The sequence below is a fragment of the Oncorhynchus mykiss genome, chromosome 3 (genome assembly GCF_057628025.1).
Source record: "Oncorhynchus mykiss isolate SJ-2025 chromosome 3, ASM5762802v1, whole genome shotgun sequence".
Lineage (NCBI taxonomy): Eukaryota > Metazoa > Chordata > Actinopteri > Salmoniformes > Salmonidae > Oncorhynchus > Oncorhynchus mykiss.
Window position 1 is genome coordinate 31,370,088 of NC_143024.1, and position 23,169 is coordinate 31,393,256.

A 23,169-nucleotide genomic window follows, 5' to 3' on the forward strand; every position below is an offset into this window, starting at 1 on the left:
CCAGTGTCAATCCCCTGTGGTTGTATTGTAGTGATGCCCAGGGCACTGTCTTGGTGGTCCTGTTCTGGCTCCCTGTGACGGGAGGATGAGACAGACGTGGTTTTTGTGTCTGTCGGACTCGGTTAGGAATAATGGCGTGTGTTTCTGTGTTTGTGCACGGCGGAATGTACTGTAACGGCATGTGTGTGTGTGTTTAGACACCAGCAAAGTGGAACAGTTTGTTTCTGTGTCTGGTATGATGGCCTGAGGGGGGTTCTGTGTGTGTGTGTGTGTGTGTGAGGAGACCTGTGTGTGTGGACATCAGAGTTGGTAGACATGTATGTATTCATATCTGTGTGTAAGCCTGTTTTTACCCAGCAGCATTCAAAGTTTATACTGTCCATAGCTTCTAATTGTCTGAGCTACTGTCCAGTCCATACAGTAGAATATAGATTAACACACACACTAACCTGTTCTAGTCTGCAGATGGATGGATAGAAGCTAGCCTACTGCCACCTGTCTCCGTTTAACCTCTCACCCTTAGGCTCCAGGCCTGACTCAACGATTCCATAGTGTGATAGCTGGCCTGATGAGTGAATCACAGTAGGATGTATTGATGGGCTGACCCATGAGGGCATCTCTTCAATGACCTAAATGAGTAGCCAGCCTGGTTCTGACCTGTTTTAATGTGAAAGGAAACTCCTTTTGGCCTCATCACATGCTTTGTGTAGATTATGTTTGACTTTCTCCAATCCAGAGCCACAGATTTACGGTGTATTCATTTTTTGTACTGTTCTAATTTTTTAAAACCAAATCCTGTATATGAGCCTTGTGCTGCACACCAATGGCAATACTTTACATCTTACAGAGCACTTTTTTCATGTGCTGTATTTGATCTTCTACTCCCTGCTGTTTGCATGGCTTCTCCTGGTCTAGCCTGGGTACCTGACTGTCTGCATTCCACACTATTACTCTGTTGTTGTGTCAATGTCACGTACACTAAAGCAGAACACACGAACTCTTGAGATTACTGAGACTACTCTTTAGTATAACAGACACAGGAAATGGAATTGTTCCCCTTCATCATTAAGTCATAATGTTGACTTCTCAGGGTTTTATTAAGCTACATGTTGTACACACACACACACACACACACACACACACACACACACAACCCCGGGTCTCCTGTGTGGGGTGGATGCCCCTGTATCCCCTAGCGTCCCAAGGAGTTTACTCTTCCTGTCCTGATGCTGACCGGGCTGGAGCTGACAGCAGACAGGGAGCAGAGGATTGTGGGTAGCAGGGCTCCCAGGGGTGGTGCATGGTTGGCCCACTGCCACCAGAGCAGCAGGGGTGGTGAGGGGGGTATCTGACAGGGTTGAGATGGGGGTGGAGGTAGAGGGGGGTAGATCCAGTTGAATGCACCTTCCACATGACAGAGTGTGTTTGGGAGGAGGACTGTGGAGGAGAAGTGGGGGGTTGTTGTAGGGTGATGGGTTTCAGTATAGTGTAGGGGGAGGTGATAGAGGATGTTTGGGAGGAGGACTGTGGAGGAGAAGTGGTGGTTGTTGTAGAGGGATGGGTTTCAGTATAGTGTAGGTTTAGGAGTGGGTTGATTTGGGCTGAGGAGAGGAATGGGGGGAGTAGGATTAGAAGAGAGGGGGCACGGGGTTAGTGCAACTGTGTTAGTTTAGATTCTGTGACATCAGTGTGTGTGTGTGTGTGTGTTCTCTCTATATATCCCACTCAGTGGTGCAGTGACCTCAACCACCACCTGCAAAAACAGACTGCAGACGCAGATGAGAGGTGTGTGTGTGTGCGTGTGCGTGTGTGTGTGTGTGTGTGCACCAAGTTCCCATGCTGGGATGTACCTGGAACTAAACCTCTCCCTGAAGCACACAGAATAATAATACATTTGTCAGGGTCCTGGTTAGCTGGCAGCACTGACCTACTGTCTGTCAGTCTGATCTTTATCGATATGAGAATGGTTACCCCTGCTCCGATCCTAAGAATAGATATGTGTGTGTTTGGCTCGGGCACTCACCGTCTCAACACGCTCTCAATCGTGCTCTCACCACACACACACACACACACACACACACCGACCAATCAAGAGAAGAGCAGAAACAGAAATACTCTGGCTCTAGGTTGGTCAGGATAAGTCATATGATATTTTAATTGGACTCTTGTCAGGTCTAGAGTGAATCAACTGGTCACAGTGTGTCGTTGTGACGATGTACATGCAGCTCTCTCACACGGGATAGAGATTGTGTGTGTCTTCTCTCTGAGGTAGTCCAGAGTGATTTTATTCAGTGACTGTGTGGTCTCGTCTCTCTGTAGGAGTGAAGTCTATTTCTGTCCTTTGTCTGACATTAAGTAGAGTCAGGTTGTGGGAAGTACTGTGACAACTTCACACAGCTATGCCTGTGTGTGAGGCAACTTCTCTTGACACTTCTACACACACTCTGTATTATCGCATCCCATTCACCTTTGTCTCTCCATCTAAACACCTCTTTTTCTTCTCTATCAGACATCCATCTTCTCCATCACTCGCTCTCTCTGCTGCTTACTCTTTCACCTCTTCTATTGTCCCTCCTTTTTTGACCTTTTTCTCGCTCTCGGTTTTTCTCTCTGTTACTCTCATAATAAAGAAGGGAGATGGATGGTGAGAATCTGACAACCCACCTCACTGCTCAGAGATACTGTCTCTCTTCCTCCCCTTATATCTCTCCCTGTTTCTCTGATCTGGTTACCACAGGAGACTGACAACCCTGCAGCCAATCAGATCAGAATATATTCTGTGAGGAAAGGAGTTCCTTCCCCTTTCCACTTATTGAGCTTCTCTGTTGCAAGCCAGACGTTGTCTAGAGGGCAGAACAGAGGGGAGCTAAAGGTATTGAACTGTGTGGTGTATCTACCTGTCTTCTGAGTCTTAGACTCCCTGCTGAGCCCTGTTCTTAACACACTGCAGGGCCACAGTGACAGGGCCACAGTGACAGGGGCACAAATATGGTGCTGTGGGTCTGCTCCATGGAGAGGCCTGATTCATGTCCATGTGCAGAGGAGTGTCTGACACGAGAGCAGTGTGTGTGACATACGAGAGCAGTGTGTGTGACATACGAGAGCAATGAGCAGCCGGGGCCTTAGTCACACACACACACACAGAGCAATATTAGAGCTCTCATCTTTTACCACCTATGGCTCCTTGGGCGTAGCAGCACTATATTGGTTTAGCTGTACTTTAGTGTGTGTCTGGTCTGGGAGTCTCTAGTCTTCTATCATCTGTAGCCCCATGCCTCTATTCTACAATTTATCTCTGTATTACAGGGCCTGTCTGAGCTTTTCTCCTGTCCTTTATCCTCCATAGGCCCACACCAGGGATGCGGCAAAAATGGCCCTCTATTCCCTATGTAGTGCACTACTTTTGACCAGAGCCCATAACAAATAGGTTGTGAATTTGGGACACAGGCCATGTGATGTATGGAGCTGTTCCATTTCTAGATCTGTTTCTGTGCTACATGGTCAGTCTAGTGTCTGAGGTTTTCTCTGCGTGGGTAGCCTATCACGTCTGTGGCCAGGTTGTCTGTGGCCAGGTTGTCTGTGGCCAGGTTGTCTGTGGCCAGGTTGTCTGTGGCCAGGTTGTCTGTGGCCAGGTTGTCTGTGGCCAGGTTGTCTGTGGCTGCTGTGTTCAGTACTGTGTGGGGGGGTGTGTGTGTGTGAGTGGCTGCTGCGTTCAGTACTGTGTGTGTGTGTGTGTGTGTGTGTGTGTGTGTGCGTGGCTGCTGCGGTATTCAATTATTTTTTGTTTGTGTGTGTGTCTGCTCCCATTGTGTGTAGGCAGTCTATTTGACTTGATGAGCCAGGCTTTGTATTAGGCAGGTTAAGCTGCAGGGGGAATTTTGTAACAGTTGACCGGTTCCACTGAGTCATTTGTGTGGAGGAGAGAGCGGAAAAGAGCGCGGAGGGAGGGAGGGAGTAGGGGCACAAGTGGTTCGGGGTGAAAGATGAGTGCAGATGAAAAGTGATGGAGGGGAAAAGAAAGAGAGAACAACAGCTGGAAGAGCCAGAGGGAGCAGAGATGACACTGCCCAACCTTCCTTCTCTCCCTCCCTCCTTCATTCCTTCCCTCCTTCCTTGTCCTTCATCCATGGGCCCTGAGCCTGTCTGTAGTGTATAGCCCCATTCCTCATTACGCTCTCTCAACCTTAAAGGTCACAGGCATGGTGGGATGGAGGAGGGCTTTTAAAATGCAACAAGAAAAGCTCCTTTATGTAACTGCTGCTGGAGCTTTTGTCAGGGAGTTGTGTGTCTTTGTCAGGGGGTTGTGTGTCTTTGTCAGGGGGTTGTGTGTCTTTGTCAGGGGGTTGTGTGTCTTTGTCAGGGGGTTGTGTGTCTTTGTCAGGGGGTTGTGTGTCTTTGTCAGGGGGTTGTGTGTCTTTGTCAGGGGGTTGTGTGTCTTTGTCAGGGGGTTGTGTGTCTTTGTCAGGGGGTTGTGTGTCTTTGTCAGGGGGTTGTGTGTCTTTGTCAGGGGGTTGTGTGTCTTTGTCAGGGGGTTGTGTGTCTTTGTCAGGGGGTTGTGTGTCTTTGTCAGGGGGTTGTGTGTCTTTGTCAGGGGGTTGTGTCTTTGTCAGGGGGTTGTGTGTCTTTGTCAGGGAGTTGTGTGTCTTTGTCAGGGAGTTGTGTGTGTGGGTTGATACTACTGTGTTTAACTCTCTGCTGACATCATCTAATATCCATAGACTAGTTTCACTGGGCTCTCTGCAACTTGAGGTGCTGTACAGTAACCAGGCCTATAGCCAAGTCTCCATGCCTGTCCCCTATAGCTCTGGCTGTCCTGTCCACCCTGTCCCCTATTGCCTCTGTCTCCTTCACTGACTCCCCCCTCCTCTCCCTATCCACCCTCCTCTCTTCTCTCCCTCCTCACTCCAACCCTCCTGTCTCTATTTGTGGTAGTAATGTTTTTGTATAGTGATGACAACCAGGGTCATAGCTAGCCTGCCACCACGTCCAGCGGTGGAGCTGTGAGACACACACACACACACACACACACACACACACACACACACTAGTGTTTGGTGACATTTTACAGCAAAATGATTCATCAGTGTTGACATTCAGCCTTATGAATAATATTCATGATCCATACAGCAGAGGCATGTTACACATGAGTGTACACACACACACACACACGCTTCTGCAGGCGGTGGGGAGAGCATGTCACAGCCAAGACATGTCACACACACACAGAATGCATTTACCCAAGTTACTGGTCACTAGAGATGTTCTTCCACTATACAATGGATGGACTGTAGATCTGTAGTCCGATAGATGAATAATTAGACTCGTATAACCGTTGTTCTCTTTCATTCTGAAAGACTTTACCCCCCCCCCCCCCCCCCCAGTGTTTTGTTTAATTCAGATTTTTAATCAGCCAGACATTTTTGAATTTTTATTTCAGTCATATTTTTCATCTGTTTTCAGTAACACACTTTTCCTTCAGGCATTGGACCTGTGTGAAGTCTGGTATGATGAGTCAATTTTGAAAGGAGCTAGAGGTTTGGTGCGTTAAAGAGAGAGAATGAGTTGGAGTGAGTGAAGATAATGAGATGATGGGCTTTGGGGCAGGTGAACATTCCTTGGTGTCATATAGCAGAGGGTGAAGGGAGAGTGTCTTTCTGTCAAACGGGTTGGTGACAGTGGACACTGTTGTCTATGGCATGTATGCTAAGTCAACCAGCCTAATATTGCTTAATGGTCTACTGACTGGTGTGTTTCAGAGGAAGTGGTTGAGCTTTTATCTTGGCTAGTGAGTCAGTCGGGTTCCTGTCACTCTGGCTACCTGGCTGCTGCTACCTGCTAGACCGTTCTGTCACCTGCTAGACAGTTCTGTCACCTGCTAGACAGTTCTGCTAGACAGTTCTGTCACCTGCTAGACAGTTCTGTCACCTGCTAGACAGTTCTGCTAGACAGTTCTGTCACCTGCTAGACAGTTCTGCTAGACAGTTCTGCTAGACATTTCTGTCACCTGCTAGACAGTTCTGTCACCTGCTAGACAGTTCTGTCACCTGCTAGACTGTTCTGTCACCTGCTAGACTGTTCTGTCACCTGCTAGACCGTTCTGTCACCTGCTAGACCGTTCTGTCACCTGCTAGACTGTTCTGTCACCTGCTAGACCGTTCTGTCACCTGCTAGACCGTTCTGTCACCTGCTAGACTGTTCTGTCACCTGCTAGACCGTTCTGTCACCTGCTAGACCGTTCTGTCACCTGCTAGACCGTTCTGTCACCTGCTAGACTGTTCTGTCACCTGCTAGACCGTTCTGTCACCTGCTAGACCGTTCTGTCACCTGCTAGACCGTTCTGTCACCTGCTTGACTGTTCTGTCACCTGTTAGACAGTTCTGCTAGACTGTTCTGTCACCTGTTAGACAGTTCTGCTAGACTGTTCTGTCACCTGCTCGACTGTTCTGTCACCTGCTCGACTGTTCTGTCACCTGCTCGACTGTTCTGTCACCTGCTAGACTGTTCTGTCACCTGCTAGACTGTTCTGTCACCTGCTTGACTGTTCTGTCACCTGTTAGACAGTTCTGCTAGACCGTTCTGTCACCTGCTAGACAGCTCTGTCACCTGCTAGACAGCTCTGTCACCTGCTAGACAGCTCTGTCACCTGCTAGACAGCTCTGTCACCTGCTAGACAGCTCTGTCACCTGCTAGACAGCTCTGTCACCTGCTAGACAGTTTTGTCACCTGCTAGACAGTTTTGTCACCTGCTAGACAGTTCTGTCACCTAGAGGAAACACTGATGGTCCTGATACAGGTGTCTCAGAGACCAGTGTGTATTGTTCACCTCCAGTTGAGCTGGTAGAGCAGAGACAGAGGGACCTGATACAAGTCTAACAGGTGTGTCTGTGTCTAGAAGAAAGATGGGTATGTGTCACCTCGAGTAGACGCACATCTATCTGATACCGCTGTGTGTGTGTGTCGCCTGCAGGAAGTGTTGAACATCAACAAGCCATTGATAGATTACACAGAGAACAATGCCATGATCTGCTCCTGTTCAGGTGACTGCTACTGTGTACACAGCAGGGTTGGGATCAATTCAGTTTCAATGCAGTCAATCCAGGAAGTGAACTGAAATTCAAGACCTGCAAACGTCTCATAGAAAGTAAATGGAAACTTTTCAATGATTGAATTGAAATGGAAGTTACCCCAACCCTGGTACACAGACCAAAAGAAAGTTGAGCTTTGTGAGATGTTGAGAACAGACAGAATACCGGCCCAGGCGAAGACAGTTGGAGTAGAAAGGAAGCCACTGCCCATCTAGGTATGTAATAGCTGCCTCATCCTTCACAATGAGTAGCCTCCATTCCCATAGCAGCAGATCAAAAACACTCACATCAGCTCTGTTCCATCCTTCTGACTCTGTGTTGTTACACAGGTACCTTTCTTCCCCACACACACTCCTGTCTCTCCGTGTGTGTGTTCCCTCTCCTCTCGCCGTGTCTAACGCGGTCTGACACACACTTGTGCTGAAGCGTACACACACACTAACTACTTCAGGAGGATTGGACTGGACTGTGTAAAGCTGGCAAGAAATCAATCCTCTCTCCCTCTTCTCCCTTCTTCCACTCTTCTGTCCTCTGAGCTCTGTATTAAATATGTAGAGGACTGTGCTGTGCTGGGTGTTTTAAGGGCTAGTGTAGTGTCTCCTCAGGGAACACTGATATGACTCTCATCAACACCGCTCTGAATGACGTGTGTGTGTGTACATAAGCACTTACAATGAGGATTGTAGTGTGTTACTGTACACACACACACACACACACACACATACACAATGACTTAGTGTGCTCTGGTGAACACTTAAATTGACTGGCATGCACTCACACACACTGACTAGTGTCTACAGTACAATGATTATAATGTGAAAAACAACCAGCAGTGTTGCAGTTTGACACACTTAAACCTGTGCACCTGGCACCCACTACCGTACTCCGTTCAAAGGCACTTTAATATTTTGTCTTGCTCATTCACCCTCTGAATGACACATGTCTCGAGGCTTAAAATCCTTCTTTAACCTGTCTCCTCCACTTCATCTGCACTGATTTCAATAAGTGACCACCGATTTCACCTGGATTCAGCTGGCCGGTCTGTCATGGAAAGAGCGGGTGTTCCTAATGTTTTGTACACTCAGTGGATGTGTGTCTTTCTGTACTGTGTTGACTGTCATGTTGAGTGTCATTGTAACGCGCAGCCAGTGTTTGTGTCATGTCTTTCACGCAGGGCTGGCCTGCTGTTCCACACTGCACCAAGTGTCCTTCACTGCTACCTATTGATTACCTCACACACTGTGCTCCTCGCCCACTGATATGTATTTATGTCCACTCACCCACTTTATACTTTGCTGTTGCTATTGAACTGTCTATCTCTGACACCACACACACACACACACTGAGAGGTGGGAGAGATGGAGGAGCACAATATAGCTAACTGTATATTGAGATTCCGATGAATTGTGACATAAAAATGATTATCTGAGAGAGACAGACTTGATGCAGTGTGTTAGATGCTGTAGGAAGGATCATTATGTGCTCATGGGGTTGTCTGTCTGGAGGATATTGTCGGTAAGGCCTTTTGATGCATGTACAGCAGTTTGATATTCTTCATCTGTGACATGCGGGGGTGGGTGTGCATGTGTAAATGTGAATATTAGCATCCATATGCATACATTGTGTGTGTGTGTGTGTCAGCCTGTATGATTGTGTTTTTGTAACACTAAATGTGTGCATGCATTTCTAGTGTGCTATGGTAATGTTGGTGTTAAGGACAGATGCTGTGAAGAGAACACATCTATAGCAACACCATAGTATGTGGTAATGACTTCCATCACAGGAGGCTGCTGAGGGGGCTCATAATAATGGCTGGAACGGAGCAAATGGAATGGCACCAAACAACAGGAGACCATGTGTTTGATACCATTCCACTGATGCCGCTCCAGTCATTACCACGAGCCTGTTCTCCCCAATGAAGGTCCCATCAACCTCCTGTGACTTCCATGTATGATCAGCACAAGGCTCCCACAACCTCGAACACCTCCCAGGGAACACAGTAGATGTGAGAGGAACTATATATAACGGTGGTTCTGGTTTGCATTGTGATTCCACAACCATGTGCCCACAGGCCCATTAGATGTCCATGCAAATAACGAGTGCATACTTGAATGTGTATGTTACTTGCGCTGTAACCCTGCATAATCAACAACAAACTAAACCTAGTCACGGTAGCTCGCCGCATAATGATAAGTCCTTTTTTTCGACATACAAATTCTTACCCTCATTGCCTATTCTATTCCATTGTTTATATGCCCAATAGTTCACCATGGCAGAGGAGAATTGTCTTAATGAGAGTTTAAATCCAAATGCAGAGCTAGAGCCGGGACTGCTGTTCTGGCTGTGCAGATTCTCTTGAGGGGCATTGGATGAAAAGGGGAGAGAATGCAACTGGAGAGCGGGGCCATTACGGCTCCCCGTTCTGTTAATCAGTCTCTTATTCGAGGTAGTCTACTGGAGGCAGCCCCCAATTAGCCGCCTGCTGTGGCCGAGAGGATACATCTCAGTAGTCTGAAGTCATCTCTCTTTCCTCCATCTCTACTGACATTGAACAAATATAGCTATAAGTGATATTAAATTCTAGCAAGGCGGCATCCTCTATTGCTTTGACCTAACACAGCCTAACCTGAGACCAGCACAGATTCCATTTCAGAACTTCTCTTTTTATGTGTTAGTAGAGGAAACCGTAGTGGAAATGTTCATTTGTCTCACCTCAATCCCCTCTCAGTTGGAGGCTGCGCTCTGGGCTGGGATCCCTCTGTGCATGGCGGAGTAGTGCTCCAGTAGTTAATGAAGTGGATGTTCTCCTAGGCAGGTCACAGGGCAGGTAAACAGACCAATGGGTGACAGACCAGGCCCCAGGGAAGGAGGGGGAGGTTAGGGACAGTTAACATTATGACACACTAGCTAACTGAGGTGACCTGGGTTCTTATAGTACAACTCCTAGTTATCCGGTGTGTGTGTGTGTGTGTGTGCATGCCTTGTTATGGACCTGCCAGCTGCAACCTGTGTATGTTCTCTGTGTTGCTGGGATGAACAGTTATTTGGTGTGGTTGTGGGTTGGTGTGTGTGTGTGTGTGTGTGTGTGTGTGTTCTCTCTGTTGCTGGGATGAACATTTATTTGGTGTGGTTGTGGGTTGGTGTGTGTGTGTGTTCTCTCTGTTGCTGGGATGAACAGTTATTTGGTGTGGTTGTGTGTTGGTGTGGTTGTGGGTTGGTGTGTGTTGGTGTGGTTGTGGGTTGGTGTGTGTTGCCTTTGGACTACTACAGCCTGCCTAGTCCTATTCCTACCCCTTTTGGTACTTCTCAACCGGACTGGACAGCTACATTTGGCTAATGCAGCAGGCCGACTGGACCCAGCCACCGCTGTGCCAGTGTAAAGTGGACTGTAAATATTGACGCAGAGACAGCGAGAGGGGAGCCGCGACCTTGTCAGAGAGAGAGGGTATGAGGGAGAGAGAGAGATATCCTGCCTTCTCCCAGGGCGCCTGTCGGTGCCTTAATGCACCATGGCAGGGAGCACACTCTCCCTGCAGAGAGAGGGGGAGATCAACGTCAAACACTCACACACCCACACGCAATTGTATGCATACACACTGTCTTTCCTGCTGTTACACACACACACACAGACACACACACAGGCTTGGTGTCCCTGACATCCGTTTAATCCCAGACAGTGTAAATACATGGGGCCAGCTCTGGAGTCACCCTAGATGAATACTGGGCCTGTCTGACAGACTAGAGCTTCAGTACAGCACCAGGCCCAGGCAGGCAGCCAACAGTAGTCCATGTGGTGGTGGTTATATTGTGTAGTGTGTTTTATTGTTAGCAGCAGTAATATAAGACGAGCGTACTTGAAGAGGCAGTTCCCAAAGTGATCTGAATTCCTCTCCATCACCCCATCTCTCCCATTCGTCCTCTCTTCTATCACTGTATGCCCTTGTCCTTATCTACCCCCCCCCCCGCCAATATGTGTGATTATGTATGCGGCGCCTGGTTACCAGGATACAGGGTCGCTAGGGAGCGAGGTGTGTGTGTTGGGCTGAATGGATGTTGGTAATGTAACACTGTTAAGCCTTTAGGATCTAAGGGCTAGACTTCTCCTCTCCCTGACTGAGCAATGGGATTACTTCAGCTCTCTCTTCATCCTCATCTCTATCAGTGCTGATCAATCCGTCTAGACCTAATCTGTAACCCCATCATCTGGGGTCAGTGGAACCGTGTTTGTCTCATGTGTCCGTTGATGCTCAAACTTAAAAAGTAAACAAAAAAACAATACAGATGGATTTTATGATCAGCAACAATTGGATTGTTTGGCCAATGATGAATGACCCTTTAATCTGTTTGGGTCAATGACTTTTATAGCTGAGGTATAATACATTTGTAGCTCCGGGAGCGGAGGTGTGTGTGTGTGTGTGTGTGTGTGAGGTCAGGGAGGGTAATAAAACAGGCTTATCTCTGCTCATTAGGAGATTAAAGATGCAGAGCTGGAGACGCTACAGATTTGGGCTGCCATATTAAGGAGAGATAAACGAGCGTTTCCCAAACGAAGGCAGCAGGATGGGAGAGGGGAGAGGCAGGGATAAGTGCAGCTAGGCCAGCTCAGCCAGCTGAGGTCACATGAGTCATATGGGCCTGTAGGCTGGGGAAGCATGTTAAGAGGTAGACCTGTATCACCGAGAGAGGTAGGCGGGCAGGCCGCACCGAGAGAGGCAGGCGGGCAGGCCGCACGGAGAGAGGCAGGCGGGCAGGCCGCACGGAGAGAGGCAGGCGGGCGGGCAGGCCGCACGGAGAGAGGCAGGCGGGCGGGCAGGCCGCACGGAGAGAGGCAGGCGGGCGGGCAGGCCGCACGGAGAGAGGTAGGCGGGCGGGCAGGCCGCACGGAGAGAGGTAGGCGGGCGGGCAGGCCGCACCGAGAGAGGCGGGCGGGCGGGCAGGCCGCACGGAGAGAGGCGGGCGGGCGGGCAGGCCGCACGGAGAGAGGCGGGCGGGCGGGCAGGCCGCACGGAGAGAGGCGGGCGGGCGGGCAGGCCGCACGGAGAGAGGCGGGCGGGCGGGCAGGCCGCACGGAGAGAGGCGGGCGGGCGGGCAGGCCGCACGGAGAGAGGCGGGCGGGCGGGCAGGCCGCACGGAGAGAGGCGGGCGGGCGGGCGGGCAGGCCGCACGGAGAGAGGCGGGCGGGCGGGCGGGCAGGCCGCACGGAGAGAGGCGGGCGGGCGGGCAGGCCGCACGGAGAGAGGCGGGCGGGCGGGCGGGCAGGCCGCACGGAGAGAGGCGGGCGGGCGGGCAGGCCGCACGGAGAGAGGCGGGCGGGCGGGCAGGCCGCACGGAGAGAGGCGGGCGGGCGGGCAGGCCGCACGGAGAGAGGCGGGCGGGCGGGCAGGCCGCACGGAGAGAGGCGGGCGGGCGGGCAGGCCGCACGGAGAGAGGCGGGCGGGCGGGCAGGCCGCACCGAGAGAGGCGGGCGGGCGGGCAGGCCGCACCGAGAGAGGCGGGCGGGCGGGCAGGCCGCACCGAGAGAGGCGGGCGGGCGGGCAGGCCGCACCGAGAGAGGCGGGCGGGCGGGCAGGCCGCACCGAGAGAGGCGGGCGGGCGGGCAGGCCGCACGGAGAGAGGCGGGCGGGCGGGCAGGCCGCACCGAGAGAGGCGGGCGGGCAGGCCGCACCGAGAGAGGCGGGCGGGCAGGCCGCACCGAGAGAGGCGGGCGGGCAGGCCGCACCGAGAGAGGCGGGCGGGCGGGCAGGCCGCACCGAGAGAGGCGGGCGGGCGGGCAGGCCGCACCGAGAGAGGCGGGCGGGCGGGCAGGCCGCACCGAGAGAGGCGGGCGGGCGGGCAGGCCGCACGGAGAGAGAGGCGGGCGGGCAGGCCGCACGGAGAGAGAGAGGCAGAGAGAGGCAGGCTGCACGGAGAGGCAGGCAGCACAGAGAGGGAGAGAGAGAGAGGCAGGCTGCACAGAGAGGCACGAACTCGCTTTCCTAATCAGCCAGCAATCACCTGGAGACCGCTTAATTATGCACCAGCTATTTTATGCGGCAGTGCTCTAGTGTTGTAGAACTTTGGCAGTATTTTTAAGAATATTTTAAAACTCTAGCAGTATTTTAGACCATACCTCACATTGAGAATACAGGTAGAATCCTTGAGAATACACCGAATGGCTAAACCCTGTCTCAATCTGTGGATGGGGGTGTGAGGGAGGGTATGGGGGTGTGAGGGAGGGTACGGGGGTGTGAGTGAGTGTGAGGGAGGGTATGGGGGTGTGAGTGAGTGTGAGGGAGGGTATGGGGGTGTGAGTGAGTGGGAGGGGGTTTGAGTGAGTGAGTGAGTGGGAGGGGGTTTGAGTGAGTGAGTGAGTGGGTATGGGTGTGCAGCACACCACAGAGAATTGTGGGTGTGTATAAATGTTGGTGTGAGTGACTGGGATATTGGATAGTATACAAGATGGCCCTGCCATCTGGACTCTGCTTTGTGTATGTGTGTGTGTGTGCGCGCGCGCGCACATTCACGGAGCCCAGCCCGTCCTTGTCGGAGGGCAGGGGAGCTCGGCGCCAGCTAAGAGAGACAGCGGGCATGCTCGGGCTGTCTGAGAGATTTCATTAGAATGAGACATGGCTGGCATCCACCACAGATACAGAGGGCATGATCTCTATTCACCACTGCTGGAGTCACTCAGACAGCGGCTGCATCTCAATACTCTAAAGTGGCATCCTCTCCTTTATCTGAACTGATCTGAAAAGCAAGTACCCTAATAAATTATGCTTACCAGATAAAGCTGTCACCGGCCCAGTTTATTCCCTATCAGTAAAAAGGAAAGGAGGTGAGGGGAGGAAATCACTTTGGACTATAGAGTTTTATGGAGAGAGGGAGGAAAAGTTTCAGGTTTTATTGGTCGTATGTACAGGTAACACATGGTATGCTGTACACTGTCCAACTAAATTCTTACTTGCAGGTTCCTTCTTGACAATGCAACAACAATAAGAAATAAAATATAAGAATAGGAACATAAAGTAAATGGCTCAGTAGAATAGAATAAACATTTTAGCATCGGTATAATACAGGAAGGCACAATTTATAGTACAATATTCGCCCATGTATCAGGGAAGGGGGGATTGGAAGACAAGTGAGGATAAAAAAAAGATAGGGATGGTTGAGTTAAGATGGAGCAAGAAAGCACTATAGACAAAAATGGAGCATGGATATAGTCAGATACAAAGTCGACGACCACGGGAGTGATGAAGAGCAAAGGGAGGATGGAACAGAGGTAGTGAAGATTATTAGTACTTCAGAGCCGGTGTAATGGAGACACAGCACCGCCATGTGGACAACAGGCTGTATTACACCAAAATCACCTAGTATAAATCCAATAACTGGACTACTGCCATGTTGTAAATCTTTCTGTCTCATAAGACCTATTAAACTAGACACATTAAACATGCCATGTTCTGAACAATAATGACTTTATAAATGTCAGGGTAAACTACTCTTGAGATCATTTTAAGAAATTGTAATTTATTATTGACTGTTTTAGTTAGTTTTAGTGGGAAACCAAAGCGTTTGTATTTTATTTACATGTTGTGGTCTAATTGAAAACAACTGCTTTTAACATGCGAAAAGGTCATTGGATGCTCCATTGTTTACATTACAGAGCGTTGCTATAAGGTCATCAGTACCACAGCCATAATTATAAGCCTAACAACATTCAATCAGGGGACAACCAATTACTTTCCCTGTTTAACTCTCCTCCAATTAGCTGAGCTCCTCATTGCCATTTAACACTCCCTCGTTAGCATAATCCCCTGTGAAATGATGGGGAGAATAATGAGATGGGTCACACTGTGTGTTTGTGTACTCCTGTCTTGTGTATAATCCTATTGTTAGTATTGGTACTAGTGGTCATGGTTCATTAGAGGAAGGTACTACAGTCACTACGTCGGATTGTCTGCCTCCCCATGTGACTGTAGTCTACACTAATGTAGACCTTTCTTCTGTAAAGGCAGACACACATTTTCTCTGCATCTCGGCTTGCTCTCTTACACACCTCTATACCTCTCGCATCCACAGACAGTTTATTTGCACCTCTTGTCTCACACACACACACCATTGACTGTAATTAGCCTACTTCATTACTTGGGGATTACATTTTGAATTCCGCTTTCAGAACCTTTCACCACAAATGAAACGATATGTATTGAAATGCACTGTAGAGTTATTCCTGTGCATGTGGGACTACTCCAGCATGTGAATGCTATCACTACTCTGTTGTTAATGTTCTCTCTCTCTTTTTGTACTTATCCCCTTAAACCTCCCTTCTATTCTTTGTCTTTCTTCCTATCTCACTTTTTCTCTCATCTCTCCCTGTCTCTTTCTGCAGGTACTCGACTGCCAGTGAAGGGTCCCACTACAAGCGGTGTTATAGGAGGGCTCATTGGGGTGGTTCTGCTGCTGGCTGTTATTGGGAGTGTTGTGGTCTTGGTCCGCAAAAAACGCAACCAGCACAATGGAGAGTGAGTTTATAACTGTCACTCATACTAAGTGATCATCCTTACTGTTTGTTTTGATTCCCTCCTTTCTCTCTTTCTCAGTGGGCCACCCAAGTACAAGCCCCCTCCCCCTAACAAGCATCAGACCACCAGCAGCTCTACTGATAGGGTGAGGGATGCTGGCCAGCCATAACTTTTAGACTTGCTGTGATGGGAGATGTTTATATATCTCTATATGGCCCCTCAATTTGTATTTTACAATACCACATGTTTTTTTTTATCAACATTGTTAAAAGATTATGTAGATTATGAAAGTGTCCATCTGAAATAGGTTTTACCCCAACTCAAGAGTAGATGAGAATAATCCTGTATGTGTGCGTGCATCTGCAGCTGAACACCAGTAGAGACCCTGTGGAGAGCAAGGACGGATCCGTGGACCACCTGTACTACGCTCCGCAGGCTGCCAAGCCCAGCACGGTAAGAACACAGCCATACATGGGGTGCATCTCTCAATAGGCCTTCTCTCCTGAATCGTTTTCTCAATCTTCAGACATAAATAGACCTGGATGGGTGAAAGCAAATTCCCAGCTGGCCTCCTTGATATTGCTTCCACCTGGCCTGTGTTTTCCTATCAGTATACATTAAGCTCTGTAGCTTTGGCTTATAAAGTGCCTCAACCCAACTCTTAGTTTATTATCTACATCATTTATAATACATCCTGGTAAAGGATTCATGAAACAAAAAGAAATCAATCATTTACCATCTACTTATGATCATTTATTCATCAGTTACTCAACATGATTGCCCTATTTACCAGTACACAAACAAGAGAACGTGTAGGAAACTGAAGGGTATGGAGGGCTGCTATGTGGATAGAAGCTGATATACTGAACATGCTATAGATGGAAACATGTGTTTTTAATACTGTAGAAACCATTGCCTTGGTAAGCCCTGTGATTTAACCCTATTGGAGCAGTGGTTAGTAAGTTTGTCCATTGGCTAGAAGACCTGGGATCAAGACTCTCAAAGGGTGTTGCTCTGTCAGTTTGTTCGCTAATGCAAGGGTCACTAGAATACTATGAAGACTGCATTGGTTCTCCTTATTTTTACTTGATTATTAAGATGATTTTATATGGTTATCTTTCCCACCAGGACTTGGACGCGTACAGTGATGAGGAATACAATCGTGATGCGGAGGAGTTGCGCTACGCTGGCACCCCCCCTGGCTGGGATGAACCCAGGGTGAACGAAGTCCCGCCCCTGTACGCCCCCAACCAGTACAAGGCCAATGATTACCATGACAAAGAGGAGGACCACCCCCCTGCCACTGGAACATCTCGTGGAGACAGCTTTGTGTCCCAGGCCATGTTTGTGTGAAGACGGGAGACATTGGAAGTGTGTATGGGACTAAACTTGTTTGTACGTGAAAAACATTGGACACTGGATGTGTGTGTCTGTGGGATGGCTGCAGTGTGTGATGGTTGTAGTCATTGCCGTTCAAATCAGTCTCTCCAATCTAGAATTTTACATTGTGTACTAAAGTGAGCATGCTCTACCACAGAATGTTGGTTACAGAATGTACTACGTAGGCCTACTGTTGTGTATTGGGTTCTAATAACGGGAATCATGTTTTTTAAAGGGGGATCCGCTTTAATGTTAAAATGCTGTGCAAGTCAGACACAACATAAAACAACACTAACTTGTATCGCGGTTGGTTGAAACTCCTTTGCATGTTGTGGTTAAAGTACAGTATGTGTGTGAGATTGTTTAATAGGCACAGATCCAGGGCCAGCTTACCCTCTTTGAATCCTAACCATTACCATTAGGGGATAACGCAATACTGACCTTGGATCAGATCAGTGTGTATTGATAGCTCCATCATACTGTGTAATGTAGATGGGCTCTAGGGTCAGGAGACTGGTAGTAGTACACTACTCTGAGATCAAGGCAGTAGGATGATGTTGCCTATAGACACTGGTAGAAGGTCAGTTGTGTGTTTTACTCCCTAAGGATTATGTTTAAGATTTTACATAATGTAATCTGATCCTAGATCTGTGTCTAAGATGCAATTCTGGATTCCCGGAGCCCAATACAAGCCATAAGAGAGGGGCAATCAATTGCCTGAACAAATATCAAACAATGTAAGTTACTGACAATCTTGTGTATATATAAAAAGGAAATCTGTTACCTTTTAACATTGACGTGTCTAAACATTGATGATTTGTGCCTGTTTGCTCAGGATTTAAAAGCTCTATTCACATGCTCTACCACAGTATGTTGGTTACAGAATGTATTACGTAGGCCTGCTGTTGAAATGTCCAATATTATCAGGGTCTAGGTTTTTCTACAATTTCAGGGTCTTCTCTATACAATCACTTAATTGTTAAACCAGATGTGCCTATTTTTGTAGCGTGTCAGATTTTAAAATGTGAATCAAACAGAATTTTAAATGATTTTGTCATCTTTGTGAGATGGATTTGACCTGTTTTTACTGCGCTATGTATGTTTTTACAGCAAAGCCTGATGCGCTGGTTACTTGATGATTTTAAAGTCATTAAACATTTAAACTGTGTGGTCAGTATTGCTGCTGTCACATTTTCTCATCTTGCTTAAATGTTTTTTGTTTTGAGTTGGGGAGTTAACGGAAACGGGAGACCAGAAGGGGGAACTCTGAGGCTTGAGAAAGCGGTTAGTGCTATCGAGAATCCTTGTAACCTTAACCGTTTAATATTTAAACTTCCAATAGGGTAATGTCAGAGTTGGGATGTCCCAATGATCCCGTTTAGACTTTACCCTGAGAACTCCTGTAAGGAGGCTGTCCACTCCACCCTATAGGCCTATAAATATTTTCCTCTCAACCAGCGGTATAAAACATCCTTCTGTAGCCCTGTAACTAACCTGTTGTAATGATGCTCAGTAAGAACATCTGCCTGGGTGCCAGTACATACCCACTTTATATCCTGTTTTATATTTGTATCACATTACTTTGCAACAAATAACTAGTCAATACAGAGGATGTACACAACACAGAGAAAGAGGCCTGTTACAGCTTTACACTTCAATAACAGTTGAACTGCCAAACAATCCGGTAAGGATTCAGTCTGTGCCTGTGTCGGCAGGATCGCCCTGCAGTTTGGAGCCAATGATCAAACCAAGGTTTGGGTCGGTGAAGTAATCTGAAAGAGAGAAAATATGTTAATTCTTGGTAGTTCTAAGTAAGAGGACTGTCCCTGTCTGTATATTGGTGTAGGTGTCAGTTTGTGTTGTTGATTGAACCCACCTGCTGCATACTCTCGAATGTCTGTGGGTCTTTTGAGAAATACATCTCTGTAAAAAAAACAAGAAGCAGGTACCCAAGAAATTGGCCAGTTAGACTTCATTACTGTAGCTAAATATGAAATATAATTATATTCGTTATTGATGTCTGGAGCTTGAGAGCCCTAATGGAGATGGAGAATAATATGTCTGAAAATATACCGTTAGTCAGTGCCGGCCAATTAACAAACCTTAAAAAGTCGCTTATTAAGGCCTCCGTCTCTGGATGCTCTCTCAAATATTTTTCATTGTTGATTCTTGTAGTGATCTATAAAAAAATACTGAATTAGCGAATGGCTCTCCAGAGGACAGAGGGACAGTTCTAATCTGTCAATACTGAAAAAAGAGAGGGGGGTCTGAATTTCCATTTTATTCGACAGACAACCTAACATCATACTTCAAGATCTGTCTAATATATACATTGTTGGCTTTGCTTGTCCCAGGAGAAATATAAAGGTGAATGTCCATTAACTTTGCTGTCCATTCTACTCTTTCCCATGGCTCATGATATTGGGAAAAGCCCGATGGCAATAGCAGATTCAAAGTTACCCCACGTAATGTTCGTCATTGCTGAGCCTATCTTTAACCAAGGGATTTCTGCTAGCTATTAGCTGGATGAATGCAAAAATGCAGTGAGTGATAGAACAAGAAATCCTATTGTATTTTAATTCCTAATTTTATCGATAGAACTAGCTAACTAAATGTTGTTGGAGAAGCCAAGGAGCACTCATGAAGCTAACGACGTTACATACAGTAGTAAAGTGTTAGCTAGCTAATTTACCTTAAATTGTCGGAGTTGCTGTTGTTGCTCGATGCTTAATGCACCAAAGTCCAGTTTCTCCAAACCACGTTTATCAGCCATTTGATCTTATCAGCTAGCTAATATTCCTTTGATAGCCTGCTTGCTAGCTACCGTTAATATCTTTACCAAAACAAAACATCGCCTTTTGTTGACGAGCCCCACTGTTACTATGGCAACAGCCTGAGTAGAACAGAAGCAACACTTTTCCCACAGAGTTTATCTTTGCTTTCCCCCATGACATTTCTGTATGTCTCTATGGCTCTGGGTGGCAGCCAATGTGACAATGTTTTTCAGAGCTTGTATTGAGGAATCCAGCCACAGGACATGAGAGTTCTGCCATATTACCCAAACAGCTCATCAGTTGTTGTGACCTAAGCAAGTACCTCTGGAGTAGATGTCTCTACTATAGGCCCATGCAGGGAGACCAGAACACTCATGGATGGATAATTGATGTGTGAGATTCGTGTTCGCTCCTATTCACTATTGTAGACTATAGAGCACACACATTTTCTTCAGAAAATGGACCTTTTCTAGTTTTACTCAAGTCAAGTGTAATATTTAAAATAACCATTAATATCAATTAATATGCTTAATTTGGTTACAGATTAAAATCTTAGAATTGTATTGAGGGGGTTTGGACAAGTAGGGTTGGCAGGGCAGTCAAGAGGAGGGAGGTGTGTACACATGAGGGACTTGGTATAGAAAATCCTGGGGACACGCTCTCTCAAAGGATGGGTTTAACCCAATAATAGTGACCTATAGCGACCTTGTCAAGAGGTCTGGACCACTTGTTGTAACAGTAAGTAATTATCCATTACTTACTTGTCACCAACCCCATCACATTCATTAGGCCAATTACTGTCTGGAACATTTTCAAGTGTCCCCTTGTCTATTCTTCCATCACATTCGTTAGGCAAAATACTGTTAGGCAGACCTCTTCACAATATGGTTTCAAAGCAATTTTCTGATAGCCCTAGGGGCTCATTATCAGTGGTGTAAAGTACTACTTAATTTACTTTACTATTTATATTTTTGATTCCTTTTACTGCAGTACATTACTTACTTTTTATTCCATATATTTTCCTTGACACCCAAAAGTACTTGTTACATTTGGAATGTTTAGCAGGACAGGAAAAGAGTCAAATTCACACACTTATTAACCGAACATCCCTGGTCATCCCTACTGCCTCTGATCTGGCAGACTCACTAAACACACATGCTTTGTTTGTAAAGGATGTCTGAGTGTTGGAGTGTGCCCCTGGCTATCTGTAAAAAAAGAAAAAAAGAAAAGAAAATGGTGCCATCTGATTTACTTAATATAAGGAATTTGAAATTATTTATACTTTTACGTTTGATACTTAAGTATATTTTAAACCAGTATTTTAAGACTTTCACCTAAGTAGAATTTTACTGTGTGACTTTTCCTTGAGTCATTTTCTATTAAGTTATCTTTACTTTTACTCAAGTATGACAGTTGGGTACGTTTTCCACCACTTCCCATTATACTGTATAGCAAATCACTTTTCTCTTTTCTCTATTCCACTGCAGTTGTAAATTACTAAAAATATGCCGCAAAAAAAGTAACCTCCAGCCTACTCTTAGTAGGCGACCTTTGGGAAGTGTTTAGACTGGTTATAAGTATCCTTCAACCACACAGCTGCATATATCGTGTATAAAAGACATAACATGTAGAGAAGACATCTGATGAGTCTGTAGATGTGTAGATAGAAGAGACAACGCTCTGAGCTATCCTTCCTAGATCCAGGGACTGCTTCTGCTACTAGTACTAAATCTGATCAGCACCATGGCTTCAACAAAGTTAAACAGTACTGAATGCTCTCTCTAAACCTCACCTTCTGAACAGGACAACTTTTCAAGAGGGGCAAGCCATGCGGGATCTGTCTGCCTGTTTTTTCCAGCACATCGCTTCAGGGAAAACATATACCTTTCTGATTTTTAGTCGTTCTTTTTCTCTTCTCTCTGGTGACACTTAAAGAGCGCTTCTACACTTTGTTACATTTTCAGATGATATGTGGTCTTTTGCATAGCTGCATTGCAGCATACATTGTTTTGCAATCTGTTCTGCTCCAACATACTGTGATTATCAGGGGATGTTGAATGGAAAATTTTAGTATTATGGGTACCATCCTTTGGAGCGCTCAGACGACTCTGGCCCTCATGGCAATAGAAAGATCCTTTGGAGCGCTCAGATGACTCTGGCCCTCATGGCAATAGAAAGATCCTTTGGAGCGCTCAGATGACTCTGGCTCTCATGGCAATAGAAAGATCCTTTGGAGCGCTCAGATGACTCTGGCCCTCATGGCAATAGAAAGATCCTTTGGAGCGCTCAGATGACTCTGGCCCTCATGGCAATAGAAAGATCCTTTGGAGCGCTCAGATGACTCTGGCCCTCATGGCAATAGAACGATGTGTTTATTTGCCACAGCATCCACTACCTGAGCATAATGACATCCAGGCATGTGTGGCTTGCCTTGAGCTTGTCTGGGTACTGAGTGCCATTGCTGGTAATTATCACTTGGTCCAGCTCAACATGGGACACACATGGTGCATTTAATAGAGCCACTGCAGGGCTGCTATGTGAGTCTAGAATTGTGAGCTTTAGTCCTGTGCAAGAAGTACTGTTCCATGGCTCTCCCGGCATCACCCCAACTCTTTCAATCTGAAGTACTTGCCTCTGTTTTGGGCGTATGTACAATGAGGCACGCAGGGCTGTTGTAGCCCTCCCCTACAAGACAACCACCGTGCTTGTAGAACTGTAACCTACCTCTGTATGTTTCTACTGTAGCTGGTGCCAATAATCTTCTGTCTAACCCGTCTGCAACTACACAAGCAAACTCTGCCCCTTCACTTGTCTCAACACATTGTTTGTGTTACTCATGGTGCATCAACCCTGTCGTCTACACCATCCGTAACCAAGAGGTGTGCACTGATACATCTGTGCTATAGAAGTCAGGTGGAAAGAGAGCATTCAGCAAGAGGAGGATGAGGGGGATTCAGGAGGTTGAGAGTCCAACAGGGCAGAGAAAAGACCACAGAGGGATGGGGTGGGGAAGGAGGGGAGCAAGAAACTGCAACCAGACCCCTCTGTCCTTCCTCCTCCGTTCTCTCTGGTTGATGTGTGACTCACTGATCTGACTGCAGGACATTTGGGAAGACAGCTAAACTAATTGGATATCTTATTACAGTTGTGATTGTTCACGTGTGCTAGTATATGAGCCAGGAAAAACTGTAATCCATGTCTCGTATTTCTTTAAACAGCAACGACAAATTTCAGCTAACTTTAACCACCGCTAGATAAAAACCAATAGGAGTGATGGGGCAACTGCGTTTATCCTAGCTCATAGACTATTTTCAGAGTAAGAAACAATCTAACATGAAGTTAATGAATTAATCCTCTTAAACTGTGTTTCAACGTCTTACTATGTGCGCTTCTAATAAGTTAACATGTTTGAGGTGTGTTTTCAGTTTT

At 47.1% G+C, this 23,169-nt stretch overlaps 2 protein-coding genes across 3 annotated transcripts in view; one reads left to right on the top strand and one right to left on the bottom strand.

The window, feature by feature from the left end:
- LOC110512638 (poliovirus receptor) overlaps positions 1-18,134 on the top strand; it is a 90,854-nt gene extending 72,720 nt beyond the window's left edge. Inside the window, exons 7-11 of one of the 2 annotated variants that reach the window (XR_016493635.1) lie at positions 15,454-15,586; positions 15,665-15,731; positions 15,953-16,039; positions 16,715-17,434; positions 17,476-18,134. Coding sequence is in view for 1 of the 2 variants with exons in the window: in XM_036971406.2 (XP_036827301.2) it covers positions 15,454-15,586; positions 15,665-15,731; positions 15,953-16,039; positions 16,715-16,939 (512 nt within the window). In the remaining variant the exon portion in view is untranslated. Of the gene's footprint in view, positions 1-15,453; positions 15,587-15,664; positions 15,732-15,952; positions 16,040-16,714 lie in introns of both variants that reach the window. The other variant, XM_036971406.2, reaches the window with a different exon arrangement.
- On the bottom strand, positions 16,318-20,045 carry riiad1 (regulatory subunit of type II PKA R-subunit domain containing 1). The gene is made up of 4 exons (XM_021592906.3): positions 19,659-20,045; positions 19,069-19,145; positions 18,843-18,889; positions 16,318-18,738 (listed from the first exon to the last, which is right to left on the bottom strand). The coding sequence occupies exons 1-4, from the start codon at positions 19,737-19,739 to the stop codon at positions 18,659-18,661; spliced, it is 285 nt and encodes a 94-aa protein (XP_021448581.1). The 5' UTR covers positions 19,740-20,045; the 3' UTR covers positions 16,318-18,658.
- Positions 20,046-23,169: the final 3,124 nt, after the last annotated feature.

Coding starts and splice junctions, on each gene's coding strand:
- riiad1 (XM_021592906.3), bottom strand. CDS start 19,739: ATGGCTGATAAACGTGGTTTGGAGAAACTGGACTTTGGTGCATTAAGC. Junction 19,146..19,658: donor AGCAACTCCGACAATTTAAG/GTAAATTAGCTA, acceptor ATTTTTTTATAG/ATCACTACAAGAATCAACAA. Junction 18,739..18,842: donor CATTCGAGAGTATGCAGCAG/GTGGGTTCAATC, acceptor TCTCTCTTTCAG/ATTACTTCACCGACCCAAAC.